Source organism: Octodon degus, unplaced genomic scaffold, assembly GCF_000260255.1.
Source record: "Octodon degus isolate 3935 unplaced genomic scaffold, OctDeg1.0 scaffold00096, whole genome shotgun sequence".
NCBI classification, from domain to species: Eukaryota; Metazoa; Chordata; class Mammalia; order Rodentia; family Octodontidae; genus Octodon; species Octodon degus.
The window spans coordinates 9,608,162-9,623,910 of NW_004524672.1; the positions used below are offsets into that span (position 1 = coordinate 9,608,162).

Below are 15,749 nucleotides of genomic sequence, written 5' to 3' on the forward strand. Positions count from 1 at the left end.
AGATGAGGACACTGGGAATTGTGCTTCCACTTTATGAGAGAGTCGTGGCCCTTCTCTGTGGACTCACAAGGGAAGTGCTGGACCTACATGGCTCACTCCATCCATTGGAGCAGGGAAGGGGAAGGAGAGGACCATGAGCCACTAGTGATAGAGATGGGGATCTGGGGTGTACCCAGCTCCTCTGAGGCAAAGGGGGCCTTCTCAGAGAGAGGAGGCAACTTGTGAGGGGTCCAGTGAAGGACAGGAATAGTTACCAGGAAGGACTTTGGAAGTTTCTAGAAAAGCCACTTTGGACTAGCACAGCAGAGATCCTAAGACTAAAACTCCCTAGGTCTATCTGACTCAGTTGGTTATGCTTCTATGTCTACCCCCTTCCCCTCTCCTTTGAAGGGCAGGCCCTTACATATGGGAAGAGGAACATGAAGCCTGAGGTCTACTCGGATCCAGCAACTTTCCTAAATCTCAGGCCCTCTATGTTTACCTAAGACTTCCCCCACAGCTTTGAAATGCCTCCTTTAACATGTTCTAGACTCGCATGTGTATGTGAGTCTCATTCTACACACTCTTTTATTTCATAGATATTTGTAGACCTCCTATTTATTAACAAATCTTTTAAAAATTATATTTGAATGTTTTTATTCCATGATTTCTTTTTTTTTCTTTGATATGTCCTACACTCTCCTTCCATCTCTCCCAATTCTCCCATCATTTTCCCCCGTTTCTTTCACTGAGATTGCCGAGCATTGCAAGGCAGGATCATTGCCCAGAGGACTTCCGAGGTCTGACTCTGACAGTGTAAGGTCATTGAAGTCATTGAGGATGGCTGTAGGATGAACTGGCATTTTCAGAGTACTGAATCTTCTTACCCAAGCCCAAGTTAGAGCTTTCTATTTTTCTGAACATTGCTATTTTTTTCTGAATTGTCCCCCATGCATAGAGAGGCTTAATGAAAAAGGCTAGAAACTTCCTTGTGGAAAGGTGGCCTCCTTCAGAGCCGGTTGAGAAGCTGCAGCTTTCTTCAAGAGAACAGGAGGCGGTGTTGTGCTCTGCTTCTGAAGTTGGCATAGGACCTTTAAGGGGGAGTTCAGGAACCCAAAGAGAGGTATTTGTGTTCCCCAAGAAAAGCCCTTTGTCTAGCCTCCACCCCATTTTGCTACACAGGTACAGCAGGCCTGGGAGGCCCAGAGGATAGCCAGACTGGTTGGAGTGTGGCCCAGTCCATCTCAGGGTGATGGGTGATGTGACACAGCTCCATCCCCAGTTGCCCACCAGGTAAGACAGTAGGGGGCCTGCAGGCTTGTGCTCATCTCTTTATTGTTTCTGTCCAGAGCCCCTGCAGTGGGAGGGGCAGTCGTGGGGAGGTGGCGTCCTCCTGCCAGCCTGAGCCTGCACACACTCTGCCTCCCTCTCTTCTCCTTCTCTCCAGCATCTCACCCACCCTCTCTCCTTCTGCATCTCCTGCTCCCACATCCAGCACCTTCGGGGGTTCCCTCTTGAAGCCCTTTCTTTCTAATCCCACCCTGGGCTGAAGAAATAAAAGGAAGGGACCATAGTGACTGTTACAAATCCCTCAGTATCCTTGCCCAGCTTGCTAAGGAGCCTATCCTTTCTTTCTCTGACTAGGGCCTAGGGGTGGGGAGGTCCACGGGGCTCTGTCCTGGCCCTGCAAGTCCCAACAAGCTGCTCTGAGGCATTCTCCAAAGCCAGAGCCCAGAGCCCAAGGACACAGAGCTGGAAGCCAGTAGGGTCACAGCTCAAGCTGGGCACAAGAGCCAGACTCACCCCCTTCTAACAGCCAGGGCTCGTGGTGGGGTTCTCAGAGGTGGCTGGAGTGCTGCCTGAGACAGGGCAGGATGGGGACTATGAAGGGGGGGGGCAGTGAGAGAGTTAGAGGCAGTGAGGGAAGAAGGCAAGGCGGCTGGGTGTGGCATCCTGGGATGGAAGGAGGCCGGCTGGCTTCAGGAGGCAGTGACATGGGGCCAGGACTGTGTTGGAGGTTCTCTAGCTCTAGAGCACCTCATGCTGCTGCTGTGTGGCCTCACTGACGACCTGGGGAGGAAAAGAACCCTAGTCCAGCCTACTACTGACTCAGGGGTGACCCCACCCCACCCCAAGGGGTGACCCCACCCCAAGAAAGGAGGACTCACTCAGGCCCAGCCAGGGGCCTGGACCAGCCTAGCTGGTAGAAGATACATGGCTCATAGACCCCCAACACCCTCACAGCCCCCACTGAGGATGAGGGGCTGGACAGACCACTTACCTCCCCATCCCGGGTCTCGATGGTCTTGATCATCACTGTCTTCTTGGTGTGGACCTCGGAACCCCTTTGCTCTGGGCTGGTCTCTGTAATAGATCCACGGCATGTTCAGCCTACCCAAGTCCAGGCTAGGCTATACATGGCCTGAAGCCCACCTCCCTCAAGACAGACTTTGAACTTACTCAGCAGGATAGTAAATAGCTCCTGTCCCTGAGCCCAGCATCCAGCAGGGGACTGTGCAGATCCCAGGGCCAGCCCCATAGCTGACAGGGGCTCAGGAGCCCACGGTGCACAAACTGCTGAACTAGGGATCCCAAGGCCTAGGCTGGCCTCCTCTCCTAGCTTCCTCTCTCCACCCGTGGGCTCCAGGAGAGCCCTGCACAAGTTTATGGGATTCACCCCATCCAAGACAGAACCCCAAAGCCCAAGCTGAAGGAGGCCTTTTGGAGGACCTCCCAGGCTAGCTCTTGAAAGGCTCAGAATGGGCAGCTTGATATCTCAATAACGGTGAGGTGGAGCAGCAGTCACTGTTCACAAGGTGGACTCACTTGCCCTGTCATGCCTCCATTTCCTTGCTATGGAATGGTAGCGATGTTACTTTCCCTGTTGTGGCCACAGGGCTATTTTTTTTTTTTTTTTTAACATTTATTTATTGTGTGTGTGTGTGTGTGTGTGTGTGTGTGTGTGTGTGTGTGGCCAGCTCAGCCCACCAGGGGGCGCAGCTGGCTGGCATGTGGTGCTGGGGGATCGAACTCTGATCCCTGTGCTTTTCCAAATAGGCGCTTTAGACCACTGAGCCATCTCTCCAGCCCCGCCACAGGGCTATTGACTTGAGAAAAAAATTAAGTGATTTCAAATGCAAGACTCACACTTGGTGTCTCTATAAACAACGAACTGAAAAGACAAGTTGTGAGCTTTATAGGAAGGGTCAAATTTAGGTCCTTGGTATCATGAGTTTGATATTCATGAATCCCCTTAGCAAGCAACTAGCCTGTGATAAACATTGTGACTCGTTGGAGTGCAGCGTGTATTTTTTTCCTGATGGAAATGAACATCGAAGATATAAAAGGTTTGATCTAGGAAAGGAGGAGCTGCCAAGGACTCCGACTTGCTTTCCTAATGTATCATTAGAGCAAATTTCCTGCTTTCTGGGGTTGGAAAGCCACTTGATCTGCATATTACTAATGTCAGGATGGCAAAATGCCCCAAGAGCTTGTTCTTTTCATTGTTTGGCTTTGCTTCGACTTGGCTTCAAGTTTTCAAAGGTGCATCCAACACTTGCTCCCATAAACTGGAGGTGTTCAACAAACAGCCAGACAGCACTGGGCCACAGGCCAGGCAGACAATGGGCATTGGGTGCCTTCGAGTCCTGAGTGGGAGCTCTCCTGCTACTAGGCTCCTGGGGACACTCCTGGTACTTCTAGAGTTTGGAGTTCACACACACACAATACTGTTGAAGGTGCAGTGGACATGGTCAGGAAAATACAACACAACACAGTAAGAAGCTCTCCCTCAGAAGGTGCCTCACCTGCCTCTACCTGTCTTAGGCAGTCCCCTTTCTCTGAGCACTAGCCCCACAGTTACAGCCTCCCCTCCTGCCTGATCTTGGGCAGAGCCCAGCATGGACTCCTGCTCTTGTGGCCCTTCCCTCAACCTCCCAGCACACACTCACCTCGGAAGTTGAGAGCAGAGAAGGTCTGGATAGGAAGGTTAATCCTGAAAAGGGAGAGACCACATCCTCAAAGAGTTAAGCATACAACCAGCTCTCCCTGTGACCACCTACAGTCAAGGCTTGCCCTAAAAATGTTTCTCAGCTCTCCCAGTCCCTCTGACCCCAACACTTCCTCAACCTATACCACATAAGGTATGGAGTCAAAGGCCAACTTCAGGTGCCTAACTTCCAGAGTTGGAGGGATCAGCCTTTGCAACCCAACCTATTGGTAGACACTGAGATGTCCAACCCCACAGTACCCTCCAGGACACCAGCATTTCCCTTCTGTTCCTGGCACTGCAAGAGGTTTGGGTAGTAACTCTGAGTGCCATGAGCTGGACAGGACAGCCCCATGAGCTGACCATTTACATTCATTCTGGGAAAAGGTAAGGGAGCTTTACCATTGCAAAAATCCATCTTATTGCATCATTCTATTAACTCTAAACCTTCTCTTTATCTGAAAACCATATCTAAACACATTTGCCATTTAGGTAGTGTTATTATTATAGACTATATACTATTGATGTTATGTGAGACTAAGGATTGAATCCCAGGTGTCACACATTCTAGGCAAGCACTCCACCACCAAGCTACATCTCTGATTTTCTTTATTTTTATTTTGAGAAAGGGTCTACTTAAATGGCTCAGCCTGACCTCAAACTTTCAATCCCCCTGCCTCAGCCTCCAGAGAAACTGGAATTACAGGTTTGTACCACCACTCCTGGCTTAGATATTATTTTTGTTTTTGCTTTTTGCTTTTTTTTTTTTTTTTTTTGGGGGAACCAGGGATTGAACTCAGGTCCTTGTGCTTGCCAGGGAAGCACTTATTCAACTGAGCCATCTCCCTGGCCCTGATATTATTTTTATGAGTAGCAATGAATACTATTTTTATTTACTTAATGGACCTGTCTGAAAAGGAGAATCAGTTTACATACAGTGAAATAGGCAATTTTTAAAAAATTATTATTATTATTATTATTTGCAGTACCAGGGATCAAACTCAGGACGTTGCACTTGCCAGTAGGCTTAAGCTGCTGAGCTATCTCCCTGCCCTAAAAAGGCAGGTTTTTAATGCACACGTTGGTGTGTATCATCTCTATCCCTGTGTCTGCCAGCCCAAATCTAGATACAGAACATTTCTATCCCTCCAGAAGCTGCTTTCCCTTGTACATTGTTTCTGCATCTAGGTGGGGGTGGTGGTCTGAACACACCTGGGGGTCCACCTGGAGCCCATGTGTGTGCATGGAGCGTGTTTGCCCTTGCCTCTGCACCCTGCCCTTGGCCTGCAAGTGTGCAAGGCTTCTTGTCTCTTCTCCATCTCAGCTGCCGCTCTCTGCCCCTCCCTCTCCTTCCTTGTCATTCCCTGCTCTCCTTTCATCTCTCCCTTGACTGGCACTAATACTTTATGACTGATTGCTGAATATGATTTTATGCTGCTGGTTCTTAATTCTAAAGGTGGAGGAGGGAATACTTACATTTCTCTTTTTATGAAAGCTGTTAATTACATCATTTTTTACCCAAGTGGCCTTGATTAATTCCTTGCAATGAGCAGAACTGTAGTTCTTTGTTTAAAATTGTTTCCAGGTCTGTCTCACCAAGGAGACCCAGAGCCCCTAGGGGGAGGGCTCTTCTCTATCTGCACCCCAGCACCCTCATTCCAGCCCCCGACTGCCTCTTACCGGCTCTCCTCGCCCTCCAGCAGCTTCCGGTAGGTGGCAATCTCTACATCCAGGGCCATCTTCACATTGAGCAGGTCTTGGTACTCGCGCAGGTGTCGGGCCATCTCATCCTTGAGATGCCGGATTTCCTCCTCCAGGCGTGCAATGTTATCCTGGTAGCCGGCGGCCTCACTGGCAAAGCGGTCCTCCAGCTCCCGCATCTGCCTCATCAGGGAATCATTCTGCAGAAGGTGGGTGGTGAGAGCCCGGGTCAAGGGCACGCTCACAGCACATCCAGGGAGGGGACCAGAATACAAAGGGACCCAGCCCTGAACCTGGGAGGCAACTCCACATGGTCAAGGCCAGGAATTTTCAAAGGGGTATCCAGGGAACCCTGCACTCAAATAATGTCTTATGTGGACATTTGGAAAACAAGCTACATAGAAAGGACCCACTGTGTTCAGTCCACACAGGGAGACACTGCCAGAAATCAGGTCCCTTAATGCCCTATGGGGAATGCACCATTTAGCTTTACCCTGCTGTAGACTTGAGGTGATGGAGGCTCAGAGAGGGTCTGTGATGAGCCCAATGTCACAGTGAGGCTGTGGGCTGCAGACAGAAGGGGGCTGAGCTTTTGGAGGTGGGCAGGGACTCACGGTGCCCTTGAGGGCGTCAATCTCGCAGGTGTAGGACTGGATCTGGTGTCGGTATTCCATCATTTCCTGCTTGGCCTGGCGTAGTGCATCATTGTTCTTGTTGGCAGCCTGGGTCAGGTCAGATACCTAAGAGCAGAGAGAGGCCCTGACATAGGAGCCAGGTAGGGTGACAAGGAAGGCAGAAACTCTGGGCTCAGCCTCCTCCCCATGGATGTAGCCACAGGCAGCACCTACAAACGGACACAGAGGGATGGAGTCCCCAGACCAGGGTGCTCACTTTGGACTTGTACCACTCCTCAGCTTCCGAGATGTTCTTAGCCGCGATGGTCTCGTACTGGGCCCGGATGTCCCTGAGAGCGGCTGTAAGGTCTGGCTTGGATACGTCCATCTCTACCTGGACCTGCTGCTCCTGAAGCTGGGCCTGTAGCTCACGGATCTCCTGCAGGGTGTGGCTGGGCTTCAGTCTTTGTCCAGGCCTCCCAGAGCACCCTCACACCCCATTCCTAGAGCCACTCCCCTTTCCAGCAGTTTCACCATGGCCTAAGGACCCTGTGTACCTCTTCGTGCACTTTCTTAAGGAACGCAATTTCCTCGTTGAGAGATTCAATTCTGCGCTCCAGATCAATGCGTGCAAGAGTGGCTGCATCCACGTCCTGGGAGAGGTCAGGCAACAAGGACAGAGTCACAGACAGCCCAGGTGGGCAGGGGATACTAGGGGAAGACAGAAGGGAGAAGACTGCTGGGGTAACAAAGAGAGCTTACTGCTCGGAAGGCAGCCAAATTGTTCTCTGCTTCTTCTTTCAGTTGGATTTCTTCTTGCAGCCTGGTCAGGAAAGACAGAAGGATAGACAGTTGGGATTAAGGCAGCAGTGCAGATGACAGGCTAGAGGGTGGATCAGGGAATGGGCTCAGGACTGAGAGCCTTGGCTGCTGGATAGGGACCAGCAGCCCAGAAGGGAGTGGTAGAGGCCCCGCCCTACCAGGGAGGGGACAGGATGTGGCCTAGGTCTCTGCCTTGGAGCTGCACCCTTGAAGTCTATGTTCCCACCAGACCATGACCTTCCTGGGGTTGGGAACTGCCATCTATTTTCTCTTCCTCCATGTTTCTTGTTCTCAGCCCCAGCCTGGTCCGTGGAGCTGCTCAATTAATGTTTGTGACTCTGGTAGTAGGAAGGTGACTGCTCAATTAGGTAATCAGAGGCAGGACCCGTAAATCCTCTGCACTCAGTCTTTTCATATTGGATGTCCAGTAGAGCCTGCCATCCAGTCCTCCCAAGCTTTTGGAGAATCACAGGCCCCTATCCACTCTCCTACCTGCTCCAGCGGCCCACTTGTGAAAGGACACAGCCTTAGCTGGGCCCCAGAGCCAACTTCCCTCCCTAGGGATCTCATCAGAGCTGAGCTGAGAGCTATGCCTCTCTGTTTCCTGCCTCTCCCAGCCTGCCCCAGGTTTGTTCTTATTTCCCATCAGTCCTGCCTCCATGACTAAGCCCCAGCTCCTTCCAGCCTCCAGCGCTTCCTCTGCCCATTTACCCACCAGATGCCCACCTGGCCCTCAACCACCAGTACTCCCGCAGCTTGAGGTCCTTTTAAGACGGCTGCTTAGAGGGGGTCCTGGGGCTCCCAAGAACTCTCATTTCTACCCTGTGATCTAGCGCCTCAAGTCAATTTTATATAGAGAAAGAACACTGGGTAAGATCTAGGTTTCAGCTCCCCTTGGAGAACGCTAGGGGACGACCTTCTCCCAGGCGGAGGTGGGATAGGATCCCTGGCCCCGCTGAGGGTGTAGACAGCCTGGGCGCTGGGGGAGCTGGGCCCTTACTTGGCCTTGAGCCGTTGCAGGTCGTCGATCAGGTTGTCACGCTCGACGTCTACGCGAGCGCGTTGGTTGGTGAGCACCTCCACTTGGCGCCGCAGCTCGCGCAGCTCCTCCTCGTAGAGCTCGGCGACGCGCGTGGGTTCGCGGCCCTTGAGGCGGTTCACCTCGGCGGCGAGCGCGGCATTTTGTTGCTCCAGGAAGCGCACCTTCTCGATGTAGTTGGCAAAGCGGTCATTGAGCTCCTGCAGTTCCACCTTCTCGTTGGTGCGTGTGGTCAGGAACTCCTGGTTCACGGCGTCCGCCAGCGAGAAGTCCAGCACCTCCCCCGCACCATAGGAGGGCGCGCGGGTCGTCCCCAGCCGGCCGGCCCGCAGCGACCCCAGGCCCCCGGCCCCGCCGGACGTGCGAGACACCTGGTACACGCGGGATGTCACCGAGCTCGAAGAACCTGTGGTGCCAAAGCCTGCGCGCGGGAACACGGGCGAGCTCAGCGGGGAGCCAAGCGAGAAGCCCCGGGCCCCGCCGAAGGCGCGGCGGTAGGAGGACACGCGCTGGCTGGACGAGTAGGCCTGGCTCATGGTGGCGGCGGCGGAGAGACTGGACGGGCGCACGGAGGAGGCAGCGGGCAGCCGGCTGAGAGTGGATGCGGCGAGGGGAGACAGAGCCCCTAGCCGGAGGCACTATTTGTAGCCCTCCTGACATCAGCCCCCGCCGCCCCTCCCTTGACAGCTGCAGGATCCCGCTGTCCTGCCAGGAAAGGGAGGCCGCTGGGCCGGCCGTGGGGGCGGGGAGGCCAGCTCCCCCGCACGCGCCCTGTGCCCCAGCCCCTGACGCTCGAGAGGTCCGCAGGCAGCCGCTTCGTGGGGCCGCCCGCCCTATGCCGCCTCTGGATGCTTTCCTACTTCAAGGGGCCTTGGAAGTGAGCAGTATCAATTTCCATCCAGTTTGAGAGTTTTCTTTTCCCCCCAAAAGGATTTGGGGTCATTTGAAGGGACAAAGCCTATCCACAGGAACGACCACAAGCCACCTCACTTCTCAAGATTCTCTAGAAGGCGCAGAACTTTGGGATGGCTCAGGCTAAGGCCAGGAGTCCCTCTGGCAAACCGAGGGGTTGCTAAGTAGGCAAGGAGGGGCAGAGAGCAATCCTGGCCTGAGTTTCCTTCCCGTGTGTGTCTAGTGGCACCCGGACTCTGGGTCTGGGCCTCAGTTTCTCCCTAGATGCATGCAGTGCCTGTCTGTCTGCCCTGCCCACGGAGGGGACTTGGAGTTTGTGAGCAGCAGGGTGATTTCCAGAAGGGTGGAGGTGTGTTCAATTCCTCTGTACAGTCCCACCCCACAGGACTACCCTGGCTCCTGTCCCCTCTGTCCCCTTCACTCCCTCTGATCCCTCCTGCTCCTCACACCACCCACACTCACCCACACTAGGGGTTTGTGTTTTGTCAGTTGCGTGTCACCCCAGCCACCTCCCTGGCAGCAACAGCTGCCAACCCAAAATACCAGAGGGTGGTATTTATAGAGGAGAATGCATGGGCCTAGAAACTAGGTACTGGAGAGGCTCCCGGTAGGAGGCACCTAGGGGATACAGGCCCCCGATGGTCAAGAAAGGCTAGTGGGGACAAGCCTGGATCATGCCCCACCCCTACAGGCTCCAGACCCCCAACAAGGCTGAAGTCCCAAAGAGGGCTGACCTGTCCCTTAGCAGCTCCCCATGCCAAAAGATAATTGCTGACCACCTAAGGGTGGTCAAACTTTCCCATGAGAACTGGTCTTGTCTCTACACATCTACCAGGCCCTCTGCAGGCCTCTCTTAGGCCTGGCCTCCCGGAATGCAAACCATAGATCAGGAGCCTGCAGCTGGTCCTACCCCCAGCCCTACCATGCCTTGAGGTGCTCAGCTGTATGGTGGGACAGGCCAGCCTCCAAGACCTACCCGTAGGGCTTTGAAGAGGCCTAGTAATAATAATACCTTCATGACCTGACCACCTACCGGATGCCAGTACTACTACAAGCACTTTATGCCTGTGACCCCCAGCTCTCCAACAATCCCCATGCCATAGGGGCTGGCGTTATTCCCATTTGGTAGCTCAGAAGACTGAGGTATCTTCCTCCAGAGCCTGAGCTGTGGCTCTTGGTGGATGCAACTGTGCCAGGTGAACTGTGAAGGGCTTTGTTACCCCTGTCTTTTCATATTAAGTGTCTAATTTTTATGCAAGAGACAATCTTAGGAGGTGGATGGGAAGTTCGAGATATTCTTATCCGGTCTTCAGTCGGTGCAAGCTGTCGTGTTCTGGTTATTTTTGTGCCTCAGCTCCCAATCTAGACTATATGATTTTGGAAGTGTTGTGGATCTTTAACACATGCCCAGCATTGTCATTGTCATTCAAAGAAGACTGCAAACTCTTGTTGCCCATTCTTTTATTTTGATGACAAAAAGCTGCCTCCCAGTGGGGTGTGGTGGCAAGGATACTTTAGGAGGCTGAGGCAGGAGAACCACTGCAAGTTAGAGGTTAGCCTATACTGCATAATGAGTCCAGGCCATCCGGAACTGTATAGCAAGACCTTGTCTAAATAAATAAATAAATAAATAAATAAATAAATAAAGTTGCATCTCCTCTCTCCTCTCTGCCCTCAGCCCTACCTTCAAAGAGCAGCTATGTGACCCTGCATCCCCCTCCTCACTGCAGTGATTGACTCAATGGCTGGGTCAGGCCTGAGCAGGACCAATCAGAGACCTTCTCTGAGACTTATAGATGCCACTAGGATTTCTAAACTGTTCTGAATTCTAGCCACATTGACACCGTTTCCTATAGGCACATCCCTGACTCTGTGAGTTTCACCTCTGTCTTCTCTCAGCTGTGGGCTAATGATAATTTTTCTTTTATCATTTAAAGTCCTTAGGCCAGGGGCTGGTGAGATGGCTCAGTGGTCTAAAGCACCTACTTGGAGCAGGCTTGGCGAAGCACAGGGACCGCGGTTCGATCCCCCAGCACCACAGGCTAGCCAGCCCCGCCCCCTGGTGGGCTGAGCTGGCCACACACACACACACACACACACACATAAATAAATAAATAAAATTAAAAAAAAAAAAGTCCTTAGGCCAGCCAAATAGCTCAGCAAATTAAAGTGCCTGCAAGAAGGTGCCAGGGTTGGGGGTTTGATCCCTGGGCCTGCCCTGCCAGCCCTGCCCTTGGGGTGCACTGAGCCGGCAATTGAGACTGGGTATGGTGTCATATGCCTGTAATCCCAGCTCTTGGAAGGCTGTAAACAGGCAGATCACTATGAGTCTGGTCTAGTAGTGAGACCCTGAACACCCTGTAGACCCTTCCCTAAAAATACAAAAATAAATAAATAAATAAATACATAAATACATAAATAAATAAATAAATAAATAAAATAAAGTCCTTGGTGTTGGCTTCCATTGCTCATAGCCCAAAGAACCTGAGTAATCTGCTGCAGGAGGCTACACACCCATTTCTATTATGCTGCTAAGGATGCTATTCCTGGGGCTGCCCTCTGTGAAGTCTCTACACTACATAAGGAAATTGGCTTTTGAACTTGCCCATGGCCTCAGTTCCTTGGTGAAATGAGGCCAAAAACAAATAAATAAATGGTGCCATTTATTCTCTAGTCAAAATCAACAGCTACCAGACTTGGCTTGGAACCATTTGGACTGATTCCAAAGTTCAGTTCCACACCCGAGGATTTGCTACCATGGAGGACACAAAACAACACTCTGGGGCCTGCAGGCAGGTGAAAGAGGAGCGCTCCAAAACATGCCCTGCATTGGGCAGCATGACTAGAGTAAGAGTGTAGCCTCCTCAGGGGCTGCTTAGAAGTGGGCTCATTGAAAATAATCATGCTTTATCTGGATCCATATTACATGGTGCAGAATTTAAGATGTCCAAGCTAGTAAGTGCAAAGTAATTTTCTAGTAAATGCAAAGTAATTTTTCTTTCCATATTTTGACACTTAGCCCCCAGTAGCCTTCCCCAAAGACAACCAGTTTTATTTTGTTTATCTATTTATTTACGTATTTGATACAGGGTCTCACTACAAAGTTCAGACTTGTAATGATCCTCTTGCCTCAGCCTCCTGAGTGCTGGGATTACAGGCATTCACTACCATACCCGGATTTGAGGCCAGCATGGCCTGCCCCAGATTCCCAGGCTGGCATGGCATGTGGTACTGGGGATCCAACTTGGATCCTTGCACTTGCCAGGCAGGTGCTTAGACCGCCAAGCTATCTCCCCCCAGCCCTTAGGTTGCTGTGGTTATGTTTCTTTTCAGAGATACTTGCACATATACATTTGTATGACTGTATGTGGAGCCTCTCCCTACTGGACAAGCCTTTCTCTACAAACAGATTGTTCCATTTTAGTACACTGACAGCTGATTCATTTTCTATTGTAGTGAAATATATGTAACATGAAATCGACCATCTTAGCCATTTTTAACAGATTGTTCCATTTTAGTATATTGACAGCTGATTCATTTTTTATTGTGGTGACGTATATGTAACATGAAATTGACCATTTTAGCCATTTTTAAGTACACAATTCCACAGCACTGAATACATTTGCACTACTGTCAACCGTCACGATTATCCATCTCTACAATGTTTTCATCCTCCCAAGCTCCTTCTATAACCATCGAAAATAACTCCCCAACCACCCTGCCTCTCCACCCCTGATAGCCACTGTCAAAAAAGTAAACTGAAGAGTTTATTTGAGGAAACAGTGATTTCATGAATTGGGGAGCTCTCACCCAGAAAGTGGTTCAGTAGGACCAGGGAAGAAGAAATCCAAGGAGGAGTATTGGGTAGCAGTTGCCTTATTGAGTTTAATTAGAGGGTCCCTTGTTACATAATTATACATTTGTTGGTTGTTTCTGATTGGTTACACTTAAGTTTTGTTTTCCATTAATACAGGTACTTGAAAAAAAAAAAAAAAGCTCCAGTTAATTTTTACTTTTATTTTGCAAAGTAAGCAGAGATTAGGTTACTTCCTATGAGGCCCAGTTGGCTTTGCCTGCTCAAGGATTCTTCAGACTATATTAACACCATAGTTTCACTTTCCTCTTTATATATTTGTTGCATAATAGCAATCTTTTTTTTTTTTTCTGTATTTTACAGAAGGATCTACAGGGTGTTCAGGGTCTCACTCCTAGACTGGGCTCATAGTGATTCTTCTGTTTATAGTGTCCCAAGCATTGGGATTACAGGTACGCTACTACACCCAGTCTCATTCGCTGTCTCAGTGCTCCCCGGGGGCGGGGCCAGCACAGCAGACCAGGGATCAAACCCTGGCCCCTGCACCTGCTTGCAGGCGTTTTAACCTGCTGAGCTATTTGGCCGGCCCCTATAATAGAAATCTTTTTTTTTTTTTTTTGTGGAACCGGGGTTTTGAACTCAAGCCCTTATGCTTGCCAGGCAAGCGCTTATTCTACCAAGCCATTTTCCCGGCCCCCAATAGCAATCTTTTTTTTCGGAACCGGGGATTGAACTCAGGCCCTTGCGCTTGTCAGGCAAGTGCTTAGTCTACTGAGCCATCTTCCCGGCCCCTGCCAATAGCAATCTTAATGGATATGAGATTACACTTCATGGTGGTTTTGCTTTGCCCTTCCCTAATGACCAGTACTGTTCAGCATCTTTTTATATGCTTAGTGATCATCTTTACATCTTTTTTAGATCAATTTCTATTCAGATCCTTTACCCATTTTAAAATCAGGGTGTTCTTGTTGTTGTTGAGCCATAGGATCTCTTTGTATACTCTACATATAATCCCTTATCAGATAATATAATTTGCACATGTTGCCTCCTATTCTGTGAGTTGCTTTTTCACTCAATGTGCCCTTTAATGCACCAAAATTTTTAGCTTCGGTGAAGTCCATTTTTCTCTTTCGTTGCCTATGTGTTTGTATTTATTTATTTATTCAAATTTATGTATTTGGTACAGCAGCTTGGACTTGTGGTGATCCTCCTGTTTTCAGCCTCCCCAGCGCTGGGATTACAGGTGTGCACCACTGCACCCATTCTCAGTGGCTGCTCCACATGCCACCCAGCGGCGGGGCCCACATAGCATGTGGTGCTGGGGATCGAACCCCAGTCCCTGTGCTTGCCTAAGCATGTGCTTAGTCCGCTGAGCTATCTTGCCGGCCCTGCCTATGCATTAAATGTGTGATATCTAAGAACGTCGCCAAATCTAATGTGCCTTTTCCTCTTATGTTTTCTTCTAAGAGTTTTACAGTTGTATCTCTTATGTTTGGGTATATGATCTGTTTTGAGTGAATTTATCTATAGGGTATAAGGTAAGGTTCCAACCTTACTTTTTTTGCATCTGAATATCCAATTCTCCTCGCATCATTTGTTGAAACTGTGCTTTCCTTGTTGAATGTCTCAGCACCCTAGTTGAAAATCATATAATCATAAATGTGAAGGTTTATTTCTGGGCTTTCTGCTGTATTCCATTTGTTTAGATCTCTTTATCCTCATACCATACTGTTTTGATAACTGTACCTTTGTGGTGAGATCTGAAATTAGGAAGTGCGAGTCTGCCAACTTTGTTCTTTTTTGAGGGTCTTTGTGTGTGTGGGTGGGGGGGGTACTTGAAGTCCCTTGAGACTCCATACAGATTTTTAAGATGGAGTTTTCTACTTCAGTAAAAAGTATTGATGGATAAGGTTTTTTTTAATTTATTTATTTTTATTTTTTTTTTATTTATTTGTGTTGTGTGTGTGTGTGTGTGTGTGGCCAGCTCAGCCCACCAGGGGGCGGGGCTGACTGGCATGTGGTGCTGGGGGATTGAACCGCGGTCCCTGTGCCTTGCTAAGCTTGTTCTAAGTAGGTGCTTTAGACCACTGAGCCATCTCACCAGCCCCGGATGAGGTTTTGATAGCAATTACACTGAATTTATATATTACTCGGGGATAATACTGACATCTTAACAATATGAAGTCTTTCAGTCCATGAAACTAGGATGTCTTTCCATTTACACGAATACCTCAGTAAGCAAACTCAGTTCTCCCTAGGATTCTGCTCACAAACAAACTGGAAAGAACTGAATAAGGTCATAAGGCCAGCCCTGAGCCAACCACTGGATCTGCTCAGTTCTCCTCCAACTCAGAGATCAGCATTGTGGAGAGAATCAAGTCCATGAACTGAGACACCATGGGATTGGGGGCTTCACCTCAGCAGCACCCAAGTGCTCTCCAGTGCACAAGTCTTATGCCTCCTCAGTTATGTTTACAGCTAAGTATTTTATTCCTTTCTGTTATTATAAATGCAATTGTTTTCATTTATCATTAGTGAGCAGATCATATGGATTTTTCCTTCGTATTCTGTTAATGTGGTATATTATACCAATTGATTTTTATATAATGCAGGATCCTTGCATTCCAGGAGTAAGTGACTGAGAAGATACTCCCTCCTTTTCCAATTTTTGGGAGAATTGGAGAAAGAGTGGAGTTCTTAAAATGTTTACTAAAACTCACCAGTAAGCCCACTTGGTCCTCCCTTATTTCATGAAGTTTTAGTATCCTCAATATTTTCACTTGTAATTCACTGTATGAATTTGGTATTATTTATTTGGCAGTTTCTTGCTCATAGACACATATATTACTTTCAGTTTTTTGCTATTATGAGCAATACTGC

At 49.5% G+C, this 15,749-nt stretch overlaps 1 protein-coding gene across 1 annotated transcript; it reads right to left on the reverse strand.

The window, feature by feature from the left end:
* Positions 1-1,290: 1,290 nt before the first annotated feature.
* On the reverse strand, positions 1,291-8,774 carry Des (desmin). Its single transcript, XM_004638184.2, has 9 exons — positions 8,105-8,774; positions 7,045-7,105; positions 6,840-6,935; positions 6,560-6,721; positions 6,283-6,408; positions 5,648-5,868; positions 3,930-3,973; positions 2,261-2,343; positions 1,291-2,049 (listed from the first exon to the last, which is right to left on the reverse strand). The coding sequence occupies exons 1-9, from the start codon at positions 8,677-8,679 to the stop codon at positions 2,008-2,010; spliced, it is 1,410 nt and encodes a 469-aa protein (XP_004638241.1). The 5' UTR covers positions 8,680-8,774; the 3' UTR covers positions 1,291-2,007.
* Positions 8,775-15,749: the final 6,975 nt, after the last annotated feature.